We start from the raw sequence: 18,911 nt of genomic DNA on the forward strand, positions 1-18,911 counted from the left end.
TCCCTTATCTTAAAAACATTTGTTGTTGTCCTATAGGCAAAGCCTGTTGGAGTTGGAAACGAATCAAATGGATCAAGACAGTTTCCTCGCTCAAGCAAGCAGTCTGCTAGCCTGGACCAGGAGCTCCGTTCGTTTCACTCATTTTCACAATAGAAGGTAGCCAAAGTCAGTCCCGGCAATGGAGGCCGAAGAAGCATCAGCCAGGTTTCGCGAGCCCGACCTCAGATCTCTTTTCCCGTCTTTCTTATTTGTCAAGAGATTCGCTTGCCTTTCAGGAGAGATGGGCATATTTCCAGTTCAGTCTTTAGCTTCGCTCCGGCAGTGCCGTTGACCTTATAGCAGGGCAGGAAAGTGGCCGATCACCTCATAACTCACCTCTCTCTTAGCCGCAGTCTCCTTTCAAATGATTCATGCTATCCAGAGTCTTTCCATCATTTTGAGTTACATAGAGCAAACTTAAACGAGGTCTAGTTACATCAATCCTATGGAATTTTGATTTTTTTTGGTCGAAATCCTATGCAATTGATTGGTACAATTTCGAAGTCCATGGTCGCATAATATTAACTTATACCTATATGCACTAATGGGACCTACTTGTTAACATCGTAACTCATTTATCCTTAGAGAAATTTTTTTTCTGTCAAGCTCCACTTGTAATACAAAGTGGTAGCTAGTGACATTTTTGTAGTGGCAAAAATACAAGTTGCAGCTACCCACATGAGTGGCAATCCAAGGAATGGATAGCTTATGCAAAGTCTACCCGAGAAGACGATTGGTTTCAATAGTAGGCAATTTAGTCATAGCTGAGGTGTACTGGGACTCTCACAAGCTGCTAACTAGTCCATGCTCTGTTAGCGTTGGTAATGGAAGTTCTGGCTCTGCGGGAAGGGTTGTCGACTATGGCTAAGATACGATGACAGGGGACCTCACAAACTGAAACGAGCGAGGGGATGGTAGATCTGCGCGTGCTTATCTTGACTGACTCCTTATCAGCTGCTGAAATGATTCTGGGCCAGACCAAAAGCCCGTGGGCTGTTCACTCCACTGTGAGGGATTGTCGTACGCTTGTGGCCCCGTTTGCATGGTGCTTCGCTAGCTCACTGCTTCAGAGATTAAAATCGAGTTTCAGAGTCAGTAGCGAAGGCCCATCGGGCGAATTCTCTAATCTCGAATTGGATGACTAATCCCCTCTCTCTCTATGGTTTTTATTATGTTTTGATGCGGAACACTTACGCATCTCAAACTCAAGCTAGTAATGAAAGTTATGATCGTTATTGACAAGGAAAAAACATCACTGAAATACCCAATGCCGGGATGCGACCCGACCCTCCTAGCATTTATTGAAGAGTTTACTCATCCCAATTGGCATATATAAAGACAAAATAGTTTCTCTCACGATCATAGAAAAGATGTTGGAGTTATAATTCACTAACCATTTAGCAATTTAAATCAACGTTTAACAAATCTATTGGTTCACTTCAATTGCTTGCATCCAAACTCTCTGTCTTCTTGGATTAATATGAGCGAAGATTATAATCAATATTCACTCACAAAAAGAACAATTAAAATGATACTAACTACATGAAATATCGCAAAGTTATAGTTTCTGACATTACCACCATACAATTAATACATTCAGTAATGCCTGTATTTATAACTATGACGAAACGACCATAAAATGCACACATTACTCGAAAATCAATCATGTCAGCTACACAAGCAGTTGTATCTGATGTCTTAAACGAAATTCAATAAATGCAATTTTCTCGGCATTTATTAAACACTCAAATGAAAAGAAATTATAATTTTGCAACATTATTGATTTTTTCCCCGATATAAACAATCTTAACCAAATACTTTCTCATTGATCCTACTCAAGATAAGACACAGACCGGCTCCCTAAAAAAAAATAGGATAGCCAGCAACACCACAAGACCCAGCGTCCAATCACGGCAGGGTCGTTCGTTGTCAGCCATGTCCGACAATAGATCTTTAAGGACGGAGTGGGCACTTGGCAAGCGACCACTGCGTGCGCCCATGCCCTTCCCAGTCACAATTCCACTCCTCCTTCGCTGCAAGGTATCGATAATGGCGGATGTTGGAGACAAAAGACAAGCGCATCGACGAGGACACGGCACGACAGGACACCAACACCCACATAAACCAGCAGCGCCCATCGCACGAACCCGAGGCAAAACCATTCGTCCCCAGGCAATGACGACACCGTCGATGACGCCCCCCCCAATCAAGAATCCCAATTGCTTCATCTTAGATTATATAAAACCACGTCCCTTCGCAATATTCTATTTCAACATCCAGCTGGTAATACAAAATTCTTGGTGCGATCGCCTCGCGCCCCTTGCTTGTGTCGGGATCAGGAGTCTGGACACATGCTCAAGGTCGGATTTTCACGCGTCCCTGTCTCGACCGCTCCGACCCATCGCCTTCTTTTCAACCTTCGCAGGATCAATCTCGCGACACCCGTCGGGAATCGCTCGAAGCTCATCAGATCGGTGATGGGTTCTCACGGCACCGCCTCTTCTCAGTCCCCGAAGCTCTTGTTACGCCAACTCTTCGAGAAAGAATCGTCCACCTACACTTATCTTCTCGCGGATGTGTCCCATCCCGATAAACCTGCTGTCGTGAGTCTCCCCTTTTCCCCCCCTTGATGTTGAACGCTGACTTTGATATCGATCTTGTTATCTCTTGGCTATTGGGATAGGACTCCATGTTCGTCAAATTCTTGAATGGGCAATTGAAACGGGACTCGGCATGATTGTCGGGGACTGGTTGGAATATTTGTGGAATCATTAAGTAATTTCATTTGTGCTTGTTGAATAACAATCCGTGCATTTTTGTGGTAGCTGACGGTCAAATTCTATGTTTTGTGTAGTTGATTGACCCGGTAGACAAAACTGTAGATAGGGATCTTTCTGTTGTCGAGGAACTGGGGCTGAAGCTTACATATGCCATGAACACGCATGTACATGCTGATCATGTAACGGGATCTGGTCTCATTAAGGTTCGTTGATTCTTATTATAATGTGCTAGCTGACCTCATGATTGTTATTTCTCTGTCATCTTATTGTTTGCGCTGTCAAATCTTTACTGCAGAGTAAGGTTCCGGAGGTGAAATCTGTCATCTCAAAAGCCAGCGGTGCAAAAGCCGATGTTTTGATCGAACATGGCGATAAAATTTACTTTGGAGATCTCTTTCTGGAGGTATGCAAGGAACTGCATTTTGTCCCAAAGAAAATGAGAAGGAAAAACTATAGTACTAGTTTAAGGATGGTTTAAGTTTGCATCTCTGTAGAACAATATCATCAAGCCTGTTAGTGTCCATGTCAAGGGGTGTCACACTCCTTAAAGGCATTTTGGAGCCCCTTATTTTTCTTCGGCTACCTATTCAACTCAAGAAAAGAGGACATGGTCAAGTATGCTCTTTAGTTCTGTCATTCTCAGGCATATTTGATTAGTAAAAATTCCATAGTCAGTCTTCTCATTATCCAAGAATTTTAATGAGACAACTGCACTTCCCTTAGACTCGTGCTACTCCTGGTCATACATCCGGCTGTGTCACCTATGTGACGGGAGATGGACCTGATCAGCCTCAGCCAAAGATGGCGTTCACTGGGGATGCTTTACTAATCCGTGGATGTGGAAGGACAGACTTCCAGGTGAACATTCTAATAAGTGGACGTGAATTGCTGTTTACTAATTTGATGTAAACTTGCAAAAATGAGGAAATTGATAAAGCCATAGCTAGCAATTTTTCTTGGAGTTGATGCTATCTGTATTTTGTATTTGCTGCTTTATATCAGTGTTATTGTTCTCAAGTGGACATAAACGTGACATTCTTTCAAGATTTCACAGATCTACTGACTATTGAACATGAGCAGCAATGAAATAATTCTAAGCCAATTTTAATTTCTTAATCCACCTCTTTCATTTTCTTGTGGTTAACTAAGCATATGGCGTCGGTCAGTTGTTTCCTAGATGAATTTCTATGTTCAGCCAGCTGATTTAAGTGAACTTCGCCATGTTTAGCCCCCAACTCCAGAAAAGGAGGAGAGACAGAAGTATCCAAAAGTTGGTTTTTAGATGGGGTAATGATACGTCATTAGATCATATGAATGAAAGGCAGAGTTAGGTTTTGCGTTTTCTTTACTTGATATTCTTGAACTCTCCCATTCAAGTCCTGGTCAAGCGTGTATCTTTTGCCTAACAAACCAACCTTTGATGCGAATATGCAGAGTGGAAATTCAGAACAGCTGTACAAGTCAGTGCATTCCCAGGTAAGGACGATAAATGTTTCCTGTTGATGGATGTTACACATTTTGTGTGAATGAGTTGGGACTTGAGCCTCACATTTGAACTTTTACTCAACAATGTATGAAGTGTTTTGGCCATCTTATTGTACACTAACATTAAGGCTGTTATTGTTGATCAGATCTTTTCGCTGCCAAAGGATACATATATCTATCCAGCTCATGACTACAAGGGATTCACGGTAAGGGAACAAAAGGAACTTTTTTTTTTTTTCTTGTTGATACTTCGCTTCTAGCTTCTTAAACCAATAACGTGTTGACTTCAGGTGAGTACTGTTGGAGAGGAGATGCTTTACAATCTTCGCCTGACGAAAGATGAGGTAATTCTTTCAGCTGAGTAGCTGCTTCCCTGTTTTGTTCTTCCTGTGTTATACCTACAAATTGTTTCTGTGCTATTATGCCTAATGGCCCTAAGCATAGAAGATCGGTTTCAAATTCAAATAAACCTATGTCAACATCCATGACTAATCATTGTAATTTAGAGATTCATAAGATCAGACAGACAGCATAGCAACAAGCAGAAACACTGGATTTGTATCAGTTCAAGCATGCAAATGATTTTCTTTACAAAGTATAACATGCATCCTAAATCATATACCTTTTCGTTAGTTGACTCATGTTAATGGTCAATCTTTCTTTTGCAGGATACTTTCAAGGGAATCATGGCAAGTAAGTACTGCTCTTATCCGGAGGAAATAAAAATGTTTAAATTCCTGCTGTATAAAGTTTGATCTAGAATCTTTCTAATACCACTGCCATGATATCACCACATTTCTTCTTCCTCTTTGATCAGATCTTAATCTGGCATATCCCAAGATGATTGACGTAGCAGTACCGGCAAATTTGGTGTGCGGCTACCAAGATTTGATCCCAAAAAGTTGCTGAACCTTTCCGAAGCTGGATTGCTTGGTTGACAGGAAGCATCTTAAATGTACATTTTCTCGATGTGCCAGATGAGTTGTGTAATAAAAAAGATGCATTCTGTTTGGCAAACAAAAGATGAGTTGTGTAATAAAAAAGATGCATTCTGTTTGGTAAACAAAAGTAGCACGCGTGTACAGGAATGAAGTCGTTGAAACGCATGTGGACATGAATAAGATCGAGCTGAAACTCCCGGAACTTGCGATGTTTGTACTTACCCTTGAACAAATTTACGAGCTCCCTTGAGTACCAATCACTGCTTGTTATTGAGATTGTGATTTAATCAAAAGGATTGGCCTGTCGCCAGCGTTGTTTACGAAGAAATACCTAATAGTGATGTAAACTCTTCATCAGAAGTGCTGAGTGTCCATAGTCACAGACTCACAGCTGGAAACTTGCTCTTAACAAAAGTTTACAGGGCCAAGTTTCTTCCCCTTCCTCTTCTAGGCCGGACGCCGAGTTGCCAAGTTGGCTGTAAGCAGTTCTGCTTCACAGAAATTTCCTATGCTGTCGTTTCTTGTAACTTGAATATGTAACAGTACAGAAGCATGGTTGCACCATGTATGGCAAACTTTCGTTTGGTGGCGGGTCCTGCTTCGCAGAAATTTCGTTCGGACGTCATGAAATGTTCGTTATTCATTCTGAAAACGACGTTGTAAACAGCACGAAATTACAGGGCGCTGGTGGAGAAGGCAAGACACCGTATTCCTTCGAATAAACAAAAGACGAAAAATAAAATACAACCGAGTGGGGGCGTACCAAGCTGCTGTCGTGCCACCTTCGCCTTTAAGGAAATAAAAATCACGGCAATTATACGCGTCCAGCCAAAAAATGGAGCAGAACCGACTGAATTGACTTGAGTCTATCCTACCCATTTCCGCCTCTCTCTCTCTCTCAAGAGCTCGCACCATTTCTGCACCGAGATCCGTTCTCCCTTCTCCAGCAGGCCGCCGTCGCGTACCCTTTTGGCCAAAGTCGCCGCGGTTGATCCAAGATGAGCAAGGACGAAGACAGAAACAGGGGCGTCCCGAGCGGCGACTACCAGCACCAGTACGGCACCTTCCAAGGCGTCGCCAACTACCCCCCGCCGAACCCGCCGCACCAGCAGCCGGCGATCGGCTACCCCCAGCCGGCGCCTCCGCCGGGCGCCACCGATCCCTCGGCCCCCCCTCCTCCTCCACCTCCCCACTATTACCATCATGGGTATCACACCGTCCCAGGTACAAAGTCGCTTCCTTTGGAATCGCTTGCGAGCAGAGTTAACTTCGGGATGTAAAGTTTGAAACGGGCTGTCGGTGAAAGTTCGATTCAGGGATCATTTTTTTCCGTTGATCCTGGAATTTGGTCGTGGTGCATTTGAAATTTCTGTGTGATCATGATGGAATGCTTCTAGGGAATCCTGGGATTTTGATTTTGTCTTATGAACTGCCAATATGCTTACCTTTGTCAATTCACTCTAGCATGGAATGATGTATTAATGGATATAGTTTATCCTGTGGGTTAAGTTTTTTGGCGAAACGTTTGGCATCCTCATCTTTTGAGACGGTGGATGTATGGGGTGTGGGAGAGGAGTTCATGAAGGTGTTGAAATTATATGAAATTAATCGGACCAGCACGTTTATCCTCATTTTGGTTGATTTCTTTGAACGTGGCTGCTTTAGTGGTCAATCATGCTTATACAGAGAATCATATGTTTTGCCCAATGTGTTGTCCCAGGGCTCTCGGGGTTTAAGTCAAGCCAGATAAAATCCGGAAGCGACTGGTGTCTCGAGTAAAATGATGTCTACTCATTATGAATATGGCTCGGATTACGTGTTCACCTTATTTTGAAGTCATAAGTGCTCAGATGCGTTTCCAGTTGTGAATTACGTCTAGATAGGAGCAGCAAGAGGAAGATGAGTAATTTTAGCTGGCAAATACTGCTACTGACGGGGTTTTCTTCACTGTAGGTGTTGAAATGATCTGTTGTCTCCTTTTAAACTTGATCAGATTCTGTAGGACTCAAAAATTGGAAAATGTGTCTCTGAAACCTTTTCTCCTCGGTCCTCTTTTCACCTTTCTCGGATAGATAACTTATGGGAACAATGAGAACTAAGTATGCCCATATTGATGATTTTACTGATTGCCCTGATGAAACAAAAATGATTGATGATCTTCATTCTGTATGCTTTGCAACATTTTACTGGGGGAGATTTCATTTCACAGAATTTTTTTTTCAGGTTATGCTGTTGCTGAAGGAAGACCAGTAAGAGAATCACGGCTGCCTTGCTGTGGCATTGGAGTTGGATGGTTTCTGTAAGTTACTTTCTTTACTCGTGGGTTGGATTTCACGTATTGGCTAGTGCATAGCCAACTGCAAAGCATGATGGAGTCAACAGTCCCTATAACTACAAGGACTGCATGACAATTGTTTAGCCTGGATGTAGCAGATTCTTATGCTTCATGAGTTCAACATTTGTATATTTTGTGATTCTTATTAGTACCTGGCCTTCAAGTTTGAAACCAGAGAAATCCCATGTGATGGTTCTTTTACCGAAATCTGAGCCTTATATTCATCATAATTTCGATAAGTTTAAGATCATCAGCTAATTTAGGATGTCTGCTTTGTTGAAGGTTTATCCTTGGCTTCTTCCTTGGTGCCATCCCTTGGTACATTGGACTACTTCTTCTTGTCTGCGGAAGGATAGACTACCGGGAAAAGCCTGGATATATTGCTTGTACAATTGCTGTAAGTCTCTATCTTTCTTCATTCACAAAATTAACTACATTCACTTGTTTGTTACTTCCGGGTAATTTATATGTCATGCCCCTACCCTCTGTTGTGTGCTTATGCACTCAGGTGTGCATACTGGCACCTATAGTTGTCTGCCTTTGTTGTACTCTGTAGAATTAATATTGTCATTTGTCTTACTATGTACCTCTTCCATCAGAGCAGTTCAGTAATACATCACATACGTTATTGACTTCTCTCCCTTGTCCAAAAACGTGTCTCATGTACAGCTGTATATATGGTTCTTTCTGTCCCGAATATACCACGTAACATGTTAATTGAGGAAGCCTCTACTGTCTTCTAGCTGATCTTTGTCTGGCCCTCTAATGACTTCTTATTCCTGGCAATGCCTATGTTAGTTTATCCTCTAAAATGAAATCCATGTTCCCTGTTGATATTGAACTTCAGGACTGCAGAGTAAATGCTTTGCTATATGATTTTCTTGAGTATGGAAAAAGTTTGTCTGGCACATTCCTTCATATAGATCTTTTGTATGCATCTCTAAACCTCTCTATTTATGAGCCATTTTGAATCCTGGCCTTTGCTTTTCATTACATCCCTCTCTTACATGTACGTGTTCAATTCATTTTGTGACGGACAAAAACTGAAAATTCCTGCAATGACCATATGCAGGCAATCCTGGCAACAATTGCAATTGTCCTTGGTGTCACGAGAGAAGCCGATGATTGGTAACATCATAGCAAATGGCCTTAGTAGGTATCTGAAAATGGCATGGTTCATGTGATCTAGCTGGTGACTACATGAACAGATGGGGCCATCACGTTATCAATCGTAATTAATCACAAATTTTCCTTCTGTCTGATGAGCAAGGAAAACAGCATGATTGTGTTGGTCCGAGAAGTCCATGTTTTGGAATCATTCCTAGTCTTCAAGGATAGTTTTGTGGAATTAAGAACAAGGTTATCCTGTCTTTTTAGTTGGCGAGCCTCATGACGTATGTATATAATCGTTGCTGTGACTATACCTGCGATGTTTCTTTGAAATGTTATATTGTGAAGCTAGATCTGATGGTCAATACTTTCCTTTTCATATATATATGGGTCCACATCAATATTTAAAAATGAAATGATAATAAAGATTTTTTTGGGGAGCACTTCAATCCATATTGAAAAGAAACGAGTTTTTTTCTCATCACTTTGAATGAAAATGAATATATATATATATATATATATATATATATATATATATATATATATTTAATTGACTCCTTCAATCTCGACGATTAAATAATAATAGATTATTATTATTTCGAGTACGCCGCTATGGTGAAATCGGTAGACACGCTGCTCTTAGGAAGCAGTGCTAGAGCATCTCGGTTCGAGTCCGAGTGGCGGCATGGCATCTTCTAAAACAAATGGAATAATATATATATATATATATATATATATATATATATATATATATGGGTCGAAAATGGTAGATGATATTTCGAATATTTTTATCTTGCTCTTTTCGGTGAAGATTCGTGAGTTCTGTGAACTTGACAGTGGACAATGATTGAATATTATGCTCTTATAATCACATCTAGTATCTGCGGCTTAAGGACACAAGCAAGGATTGCCATAAGGTTCAAAGTATCTGCGGCTTAAGGACACAAGCAAGGATTGCCATAAGGTTCAAGTTGTGGATAAAAGAAGATCAAAGACAATTTTAGTTCAAGAAATCTATAGGAACTTATGCAAGAATGGAAGTCTCAGACTTTCGACTCAATTGTACATTTCATCAGAAGAAAATGGCGATACCATTTTAGTTTCGATCAAATCATTTTTCATCAAATTGTAAGAACTAGGCCTTGTTTTGGTAGAAAGGAATTGGCTTGGAATGGAATTGTTACTTGGAGATGCGATTTTATTGCCTTTGTTCTAGGGAAAGATGTGGAGTGCTCCTCCATCGAACAAGGAGAATAGCCAGTCCATGGCTCAGCTTATGGTGTGGCCAAGATGGCCAATCCATTCCTTGAGGCAAAATCATAAGAAAATTAATTACATACTGATTTTGAGCGTACGCTTTATTTTTGTTGTCTCGCATTATCAATTTTAAAGACATTTTAACATGTTCCAATCCAACATATGCAAGCACAAGAAAAGGAATTGCAATATTCTTTCCAAATTCATTTTTCCGAGCAAATGCAGGAATGGCAATAAGTATGTCATTTCAGTTTCTTGTTTCATTTTCTTTCATGCCTTCTTTTATTTCATTAAGTTATGGGATAATATGTGAACATAGATGTTTTCTTGAGAGGAAATAAAAAAAAAATAGGGAAATTTGCGGTGTTAAATGTTGTTGCTCCATGAAACTTAATCATGAAGTTATGGTCCGTGGATGCAAAATGAAAGAGCCGAATCTGTTTGGCTACCGAGGAGTCAAGATCACCTTGCTTTCCAAGCAAACAGCATCCTTTTTTTTTTTTGGGTCGAAGTAGCAAAATGCTAATCGAAAAGACGGTTTTCTAGAAGTCCGAGACATGGTGATTATGAATTGTCGTCGAACCGCTTTTGACAAGGCGTCATTGACTACGTCTGCCTTTTTGGCTGTGCGGGGCCGACGCTGAACCATCTTCGGTCAAATGCCAAATGCCAGCGCGCGCGCTCCTACATACGCAGGGGGATGATGTTTTACTGGGGAAATTTTCAGCGTTCGAGATTTTAACGAAAGAATTATCAAAAAAAGTCTTAAATTTATTGTAATTGTGCCAATTCAATCCTAAATTTTTTTAGGCTAATTTAATCCTAAACCTTTTATAATTATGTCAATTTAGTCCATCCGGCCAAAATTGGCCGGCCAACGCTGATATGGACGTCGGCGGGGGACAGCCGGGCGACGATGCTGACGTGGCAATTTTTTAATTTTTTAAAAAAAAATTCAATTTTTTAATTATTTTTTTCTTTGTTTTTTCACACCTTCTCTTTCCTCCGGCCGGCCGGCGCCGGCCGGAGGCGAGGGCCGGTGAGGGGCGAGGGCCGGCGAGGTCAACCTCGCCGACCGCCGGCGAGGGCAAGGCCCCGCCGATCGGCAAAGTCAACCTCACCGGCTGCTGGCGAGGGCGAGGCCTTGCCAGATCCGGCGAGCTCGGTCCTCGCCAAGGCTGGGGTAGAGACGGGGAGGGAGAGAGAGACCTGGAAGAGAAGAAGTGGCAGAGCGGGGAGGCGGTCGACCGGGCGGGGAGAGGGAATCGAGGGGGAGGCGGAGCTGAGCTGAGGAGACGACCGAACGCCCTCGCGCACCGCGACGAAGAAGATGAGTCCCTCCACCGAATTCCCCCCGATTCACCCCACTGGAATGAACGGCTCGACTTGATTCCGACTACCGCAAGGCTCTTAGATTCCGTCAGCCGAACCTCGGCGTCAATATCGGCGTCCGCTTGCAACCGAGTGATGCAGCGAGCTTTGACGTCCCTCGGACCGGCCCTCAGATCGGGCGTCCAGTCATCTCCTCAGCTTGGCTTCGCCTCCCCCGATTCCCTCTCCCTGCCTGGTTGACCGCCTCCCCGCCTCTGCGCCCTAGCCTTGGCGAGGGGCGAGATCGCCGAATCTGGCGGGGCCTCGCCCTTGCCAGCGGTCGGCGAGGCGGACCTCGACAAGATTTGGCGGGGCCTCGCCCTCGCTAGTAGTCGGCGAGGTTGACCTCATCGGCCCTCGCTTCCGGTTGGCGGGGCGAGCCTCGCCAATGGCTAGCGAGACTGACCTCGCCGGCCCTCGCCTTCGGCCGGCCAGAGGAAAGAGAAGGTGTGAAAAAAAAAGAATTAAAAAATATTCGAAAAAATTAAAAAATTCGATTTTTTTTTTTTAAATTTTAAAATTGCCATGTCAACGTTCGCCGGCCGGTTGTCCCCTCGCGTCCACATTAGCGCCGGCTGGCCAATTTTGACCGAATGGACTAAATTGGCACAATTATAAAATGTTTAGGACTAAATTGGCAAAAAAAAAAAAAAAAGTTTATGACTGAATTGGCACAATTGCAATATATTTAGGACTTTTTGGTAATTCTCCCAGATTTTAACTCCACTCATCTTTCTTGCCCGCCACGATACATAATTTGATGCGTCCGAGCTAAATCGCACTGCGTTTTGGGTTTTATATCCATTCTATTAGCCATCTCCAAACAGCTTTTAAAAAGATTGAAAACAAGAATTTAAAAAATATTTTACATAATTCTTTTTAAGATTTATAAACATTCAAATTAGCGAAATGAAATGATTTAGAGTGATTTTTTTTTTTTTTTCAAATCATGCCATCTTGCACCTACCCTTTTGGCCTTAAAACGTGGGGATGATGTTTTACAGGGGAAATTGTCAGTGTTTGAGATTTTGATTCGATGCGTCTTTCTTATCCATTACGAAACATGATTTTATATGTCCAGTTTTATATCCATACGGTAGGCCATCTCCAAATAGCTTATGTCAAACCCATGAAAAAGCTTGAAAACAATAATTTAAAATATATTTACATAATGTTTTTTTAGGATTTATAAACATTCAAATTAACGAAATGAAATGATTTGGAGTGTTTTTTTTTTTTTTTTTTTTTTTTCAAATCATGCCACCTCGCACCGACCCATTTAGCCTTTATATAATGTAGAATGCTTAAAAACTTCAAAAATTGCTTTACATTGATGTGTCAAGGCACATGTAATTCTTCCACAATTATTTAAAATATATATTTGAATTTTAAATTTTAATGAAAAAGTAAGAAAAAGTTACTTTTAACTTGTTATAATTGGCAATGAACAAACTCTGATATATTCATACATTTCAAGGAAAACTAAACGGCAATGGATCCTTTTTCAATTCTTGTACCATAACTTGATAAGTGTCCTTACTATCTATAGTGATGGTTGAATGGCACGAGTTAATGTTTCTAGAACATGAGATCGTGAGTTCAGGTATATGCTCATTAGTAATTCGGGTGTTATGCTGGGGAGTTGAGGTAAAAGGACTCACCCACCTTAACTCAATATGTCACTAGTGGTGCTGAGTGAAGATTCCTTCAGAATCTTCAACCGAGAATTTTTCAATTGGTGCCATAATAATGTCTGGAGAAAGTATCCATAATGGTTGTGCTTCTCGACTCGTTTGGGACTCTATATGGAATGGTTGAAATATATGGAAAGCTATCTTTGGTCTTATAGAACGATGCAAAACAATTTGCTTCAAGGCAATGTGTGAAATTTGAAGCTCTCACTTTTCAATATCCTAAAATCTTGATTTTATATCAAATGATGCTTATATAGAATGATCGAGGCATTCGTATTAGGCCTCCTTTTATGCAAAAAAAGAGCGATAACTAATGTAAAACGTGATCCATCCATAATTTGGAATGGTCATGATTCAACCATTTTATGTAGCAAGTAATGCTAGAGATACCAAAATTCGTATACTAAATAAATCTATGAAATTACACGGAAAACGGTAAGTGATTATTTAAGTTAGTGGATTCATTTAAGCACTTTGAAAATTTATTGGACATTAACAAGGAAAACGATGGTTAGTTTTGGTAGTGGGGAGTTTGTCATTTATTACACCAATGGTAGGTGTAATCTAAATTTCAAGTTTTCAACCGACAAAACTTAATTACAAGTCACAAAATAGATAATTACTTCGTCCTGTAATCAAATGTACTCATAATTTTAGTAAGGCTGGCTATGAAAATCAAGTCTAACTCCCCAAAAAAGGAAAAGACTCCTTTGCAGTTCTCTTTGCAATATTTGTGCTTGGTTTGGATAGAAACACTAGTTTGCTTGGAGGTCACGTTCTCCAGTTTTTCTTTGACCTTCAATTACGTGGCATGTGATGAGCATCCGAGCACACGTCAAAAAGGGGGGAAAAGGGAGAAGAAAAGCAAATTGATAATGAACACTTATTTCTCATAGATTTTTCTTTTCAAATGCTTCTGGACTATTTTCTCATAGATTTCTCGTAGATTTTTCTTTTCTCAATGGCGACACATTCCTAGTCAAAGGCCACATGGGGGATGCAACGTGGAAATAGGCGGTTTGGCAACTTCAAAGAATCTTACCTTGAAATCGACAAGGATGAGTCAAGATGGAAAGAACAATGAAATTACAAGAACTTCTGGAAGGAATCTCACCTTGTCCAGTGATTTGTTCCCATGGCAATCCCTATGGACTCATACTCAAAAGTTAAAAAAAAAAAAAAAAAAAAAAAACTTGTCTCCAATGGCATAGGATTTTCTTAGAATATGTGTAATACAGTAACTTATTTCCAAGAACATGGCGATATTAATTAAGAAACTTATAGTAAAGATCATGCCAAAAACACTTCAGGAGAAGCTCTTCTATATGCTTTTGCAAAAACGAGGCTAACCAACGTAATCGATGCACGTACATACCGCATGAACAAGGAACTCGCACGGATAACAATGACTCCTTGCCTTATCTTCACCTCTATCCCCAGAACGAGCCAAAGTTGCAGCCAGAGAGCGAACAAAAGCTAGAAAACAACTGAAACGACAGCCTGTTGCTCTATTCGCAACCGTTCAAGTCGATGTTATATGTTCACTAGGAGATGATAAACTGCAGACAGTCAAACGATATTGCAAAATTATTTATTAGGCCTAAGTATTTCAAATTTGATACAACACTTGTCAAAGGCTTTTTACACCATCACGATGAACAAGATGCGAATCCCAGGTTTTTCCTTTCTCCAATAACATGCCTTGCCAGCAAAGGAGAGATTCCATCGCCGTTGTGAAATTAGACACTGTACTAGTGTTTAACCGAATTTTCCAGTGCAAGATCTTATGGGATCTTCATAAGACTTACTATTTTCAATAATCTGTATATGATTTAATACGTGTGCTATACTCATCGTCGCATTTTGAGCGGTGAATAGACTTTTCTTCTCTTTATTTTGGGTTTTGCTTTCTTTTTTTTTTCATTTTTGATTCCAACTCTGGTCACGGTCAAGAAGCTTCTTGGCCAACACACACACGGCTGTGTATGTGCTACGGCTATATAAACACGACACTACACAATCGCCCTTGCCCAACATCAAACCATTGAAGTCTCTCTCACAGCAAACAGACAAATAGATACGCACACGCAGAAGAAAAGATGGAGGCATCGATCCAGTCAATTGCGCTAGCAATGGTTCTGGCCGTTCTGACCACATGGGCATGGAGGGTGGTGAACTGGGTGTGGGTGAGGCCGAAAAGGCTCGAGAGGCTCCTGAGACAGCAGGGCCTCTCCGGCAAACCCTACACCTTCCTGTTCGGTGACCTCAAGGAGAACTCGCGGTTGCTCACAGAGGCCAACTCCAAGCCCATCGCCATCTCCGATGACATCAAGCCTCGTCTCTTCCCTTTCTTGCATCAATCTTCCCAAACATATGGTATGCACTTCTTCATAGTATTACCCGTGTGGCACTTATATTTTCCTTTTAATTAACACTCGCTTGGTTTCATCCTTTGGTCGAAGCTGTTGCTGATGGAGTTTCAGAACATTTGAATATACTATTCTTTATCTTGGAAATTCATACTTCCCCGTTTTGCCTTTTTTGTGACCAAAGATGTTAATGCATCTCAATTCCTTTAAATAATTGCTTATTTTGATATGCACACAATAAGGACATCTTACCTTACAAAAGCGACATTAAATAAAACTTGCATGTGACCGTGTCGTGTGACAGCAGACCATGTATTTCATTTTGCACTGTGGCTCTTACCAAGTGCATTGCAGGCAAAGACTCGTTCATGTGGATAGGACCAACACCGAGAGTGCGCATAACGAACCCCGAACAACTAAAGGAGATCTTCTCCAAGATAAACGACTACCCCAAGCTAGCCTCCAGTCCCCTGGTGAAGTTGCTCGGGGATGGACTCGTGAATCACGAGGGCGAGAAATGGGCACGGCACAGAAAGATCATCAATCCAGCATTCCACATGGAGAAGTTGAAGGTACATGAAACTATTCCCTGGTCAACTGAATTGAACCACACACATTGACGCCTCAGGATTTCTCTTTTAAATCCTCCTTTGCTTTGGTCTGTTGCTTTTGCAGCTTATGTTGCCCGCATTTTATTCAAGTTGCACTGACATGGTTGGTAGATGGGAAAAATTGGTATCAGTAGAGAGATCCTGTGAGATCGACGCATGGGTCGACCTTCAAAATTTGACCCGTGAGGTGATCTCTCGAACAGCGTTTGGCAGTAGCTTCGAAGAAGGCAAAAGGATCTTCGAACTTCAGGCGGAACAAGCCCAGCTCGCGATAATAGCCCTTCAGTCGGTCTACATCCCTGGCTGGAGGTAAAATCGTTCATCATCCTTAAGCTAATTGAATCTAAATGAGCTTATGGCTTACAATCTTGACATTCTAAAAAAAATCCAACTATTTGATTCAATGTTTCGCAGGTTTGTGCCAACTAAGATGAACAGGAGGATGAAGAGCATAGATAAGGAAGTGCGGGCTCTGCTCATGGACATCATCCGCAGAAGAGAGAAAGCAATAAGGGAAGGGGAAGCTGCTGGCGATGATCTGCTGGGGCTGTTGCTGGAGTCAAACATGAAGGAGAATGTCGGGATGAGCCTTCACGATGTGATCGAGGAGTGCAAGCTTTTCTACATCGCCGGACAAGAGACGACTTCGGTCTTGCTGGTTTGGACCATGGTCTTGTTGAGTGTGCACTCGGATTGGCAAGCACGAGCTAGGGAGGAGGTCCTCCGAATCTTCGGAAGCGGGAAACCTGACCCTGACGGCTTAAGCCACCTCAAGATTGTAAGTTCAATGCTCTTTTCCTCTTTTTTTGAGAATGGGACTCATAATAGGTCCGATCTAGAGAGTTCTTCACAATTTTATCACATGACACATGATGATCATTCTATAATTACTGGATGCGATTTTCCGATCCTTAGTAGATGAAATGTTTGTCTAAAAATAATGTTATCCTATGAAGATGAACACGACAATGAACTGACAGGAAAATTTCTTTGCACACTTGAATTGAACTTGGATTTCCTCTCGACACAAGAACCTGATTTTTTGGACAATAGCCTCATGTCCCTTTTTCTGGATAAATTACAATATATTTCCGTCTCTTCAAGAATATTGATATCATTCCAGCATCGTGATCGTTCATAGATGCTCCTACGTGCGCATCTCTACCATATGAATTCTTCTAAGAATTTGTCGCAATCAGGTCACAATGATCTTAAATGAGGTGTTGAGGCTATATCCACCGTTGACTGAGCTGTGGCGGAAGGTTCCTACTGAAACAAAACTCGGGAAGCTGACCATACCGCCGGAAGTCCAGCTCTTAATGCCGACACTCCTCATCCACCATGATAAAGAACTTTGGGGCGAGGATGCCGAGGAGTTCAAGCCAGAGAGGTTTGCCGAGGGAGTGTCCAAGGCCACCAAAAACCAAGTCTCCTTCTTTCCATTCGGGTGGGGCCCTCGTATATGCATCGGCCAAAACTTCGCGTTGATAGAGGCAAAGATGGCGCTTTCCATGATTCTTCAGCAGTTCACGTTCGAGCTCTCTCCATCTTATGCGCATGCTCCTTCTAATGTCCTCATCCTCCAGCCACGATATGGTGTTCAGGTCATCTTGCGCAAGGCAAACTAAAAGTTACAGATCAGGGTGACATGTAGTGTAGACAAATACGTGGATAGATATAATGTCACACTACACCATTTTCGAAGTTTGTATGTTGTTGTTTAAGAATAGAAATTTAGTGTTCGTAAACGTAATCAAATGGCCTCTTAACTAAGTGACTGGTTATTTTAGTTTAATAACAGCAAGACGCTGGATGTATCTGAATCTTCCTTTCAGAAAAACCCCAGTAGATGATAAGCTATGCCTTTTCCTAGTGCTGTAATAAACCCGTTTATTTCTTTTCAGATACTGATCTGGCCAATGACCAGTAAAGATGGCTTTATTATCCCTATTCTTCAGATTTTAACGTGCACTAGAGGATACAAAAATTGAACCACATTTCTCCACAAAGGAGAAGAACCACACCAGCTTTATTTTGTGCTAGAGACCTTTAACTGCTTCGTCCAAAGCAAATGGAGCCATTGCCGTTAGTGAAAGTTTGATTCGGGGATAATTTTTTCGTTGATCCTGGAATTTGGTCTGCTACATGGGAATTTCTATGAGATCTTGATGAAATTCTTGTAGGGAATCATTGGATTTTAATTTTGTCTTATGAACTGCTATCTTTGCTAATTCGCTCTAGCATGGGATGATGTGTCACGGATATTTCTTAAAATAAAAAAAGTCATTTTCCATTTCTTTCTTTTGCCTTGTCTTTTTCAAATAATTTCCTATTCAATTCTATTGAAAACACAAAAAGTTAAACGGTGACTTTTATGTTAACTTATTGGTCAATCCATTGATCAAAAGTCAATTCTGAAATAACAGTTGGCTTTTTACATAAAAAGATTATAAAAATGATTCTAATTTCACTCTAGCCAAGTTAGTTTTCAAAAATTTCAAAGATTTAACCCAAAATGTTGAAGTTAAAAGCCAATCATATATTTGATATTTGGATATAGGAAAACCAAGCTAATAAACTAAAGAAATTCAAGTTGATTAAAATTTAATTTCACGAATTAAAGTTCATTTTTTCCATTAAACCTCGATTCATTTTATAGCATAAAAGTCATGACATCAATTCAAAGTCAATTAAGATACAATAGGTTACCCTAGGTATGAACAATTAATTGAATAAGTGCCTCGCAATATTACTTGAATTCAATTTCGATTAATTTGTGATTTCGATCAAGAAATTATATGAAATTGCCCAATTTGGCCTAAAAAGTCCAATTGCATGTACCCATAATGCAGGTCCATTATTTTTCGTGTTAATTAAGTAATTAGGTCAATATAAAATAACCGAATTGCATTTATATGG

At 41.0% G+C, this 18,911-nt stretch overlaps 3 protein-coding genes across 3 annotated transcripts; all 3 read left to right on the forward strand.

The window, feature by feature from the left end:
• The first annotated feature begins 2,034 nt into the window (after positions 1-2,034).
• Positions 2,035-5,454, forward strand: LOC104448630 (persulfide dioxygenase ETHE1 homolog, mitochondrial). The gene is made up of 9 exons (XM_010062486.3): positions 2,035-2,642; positions 2,894-3,022; positions 3,115-3,222; positions 3,543-3,677; positions 4,254-4,295; positions 4,451-4,510; positions 4,595-4,648; positions 4,973-4,997; positions 5,122-5,454. Exons 1-9 carry the CDS (start codon positions 2,391-2,393, stop codon positions 5,211-5,213), a joined length of 897 nt encoding a protein of 298 aa, XP_010060788.2. The 5' UTR covers positions 2,035-2,390; the 3' UTR covers positions 5,214-5,454.
• A 608-nt stretch (positions 5,455-6,062) lies between these two features.
• On the forward strand, positions 6,063-9,055 carry LOC104430039 (60S ribosomal protein L18a-like protein). Its single transcript, XM_039312815.1, has 4 exons — positions 6,063-6,469; positions 7,469-7,544; positions 7,863-7,977; positions 8,653-9,055. The coding sequence occupies exons 1-4, from the start codon at positions 6,244-6,246 to the stop codon at positions 8,710-8,712; spliced, it is 477 nt and encodes a 158-aa protein (XP_039168749.1). The 5' UTR covers positions 6,063-6,243; the 3' UTR covers positions 8,713-9,055.
• A 6,013-nt stretch (positions 9,056-15,068) lies between these two features.
• LOC104451604 (cytochrome P450 72A15) lies at positions 15,069-17,894 on the forward strand. The gene is made up of 5 exons (XM_039312408.1): positions 15,069-15,388; positions 15,736-15,953; positions 16,057-16,301; positions 16,407-16,770; positions 17,192-17,894. The coding sequence occupies exons 1-5, from the start codon at positions 15,112-15,114 to the stop codon at positions 17,618-17,620; spliced, it is 1,533 nt and encodes a 510-aa protein (XP_039168342.1). The 5' UTR covers positions 15,069-15,111; the 3' UTR covers positions 17,621-17,894.
• The last annotated feature ends 1,017 nt before the right edge of the window (positions 17,895-18,911 follow it).

Source organism: Eucalyptus grandis, chromosome 5, assembly GCF_016545825.1.
Source record: "Eucalyptus grandis isolate ANBG69807.140 chromosome 5, ASM1654582v1, whole genome shotgun sequence".
Lineage (NCBI taxonomy): Eukaryota > Viridiplantae > Streptophyta > Magnoliopsida > Myrtales > Myrtaceae > Eucalyptus > Eucalyptus grandis.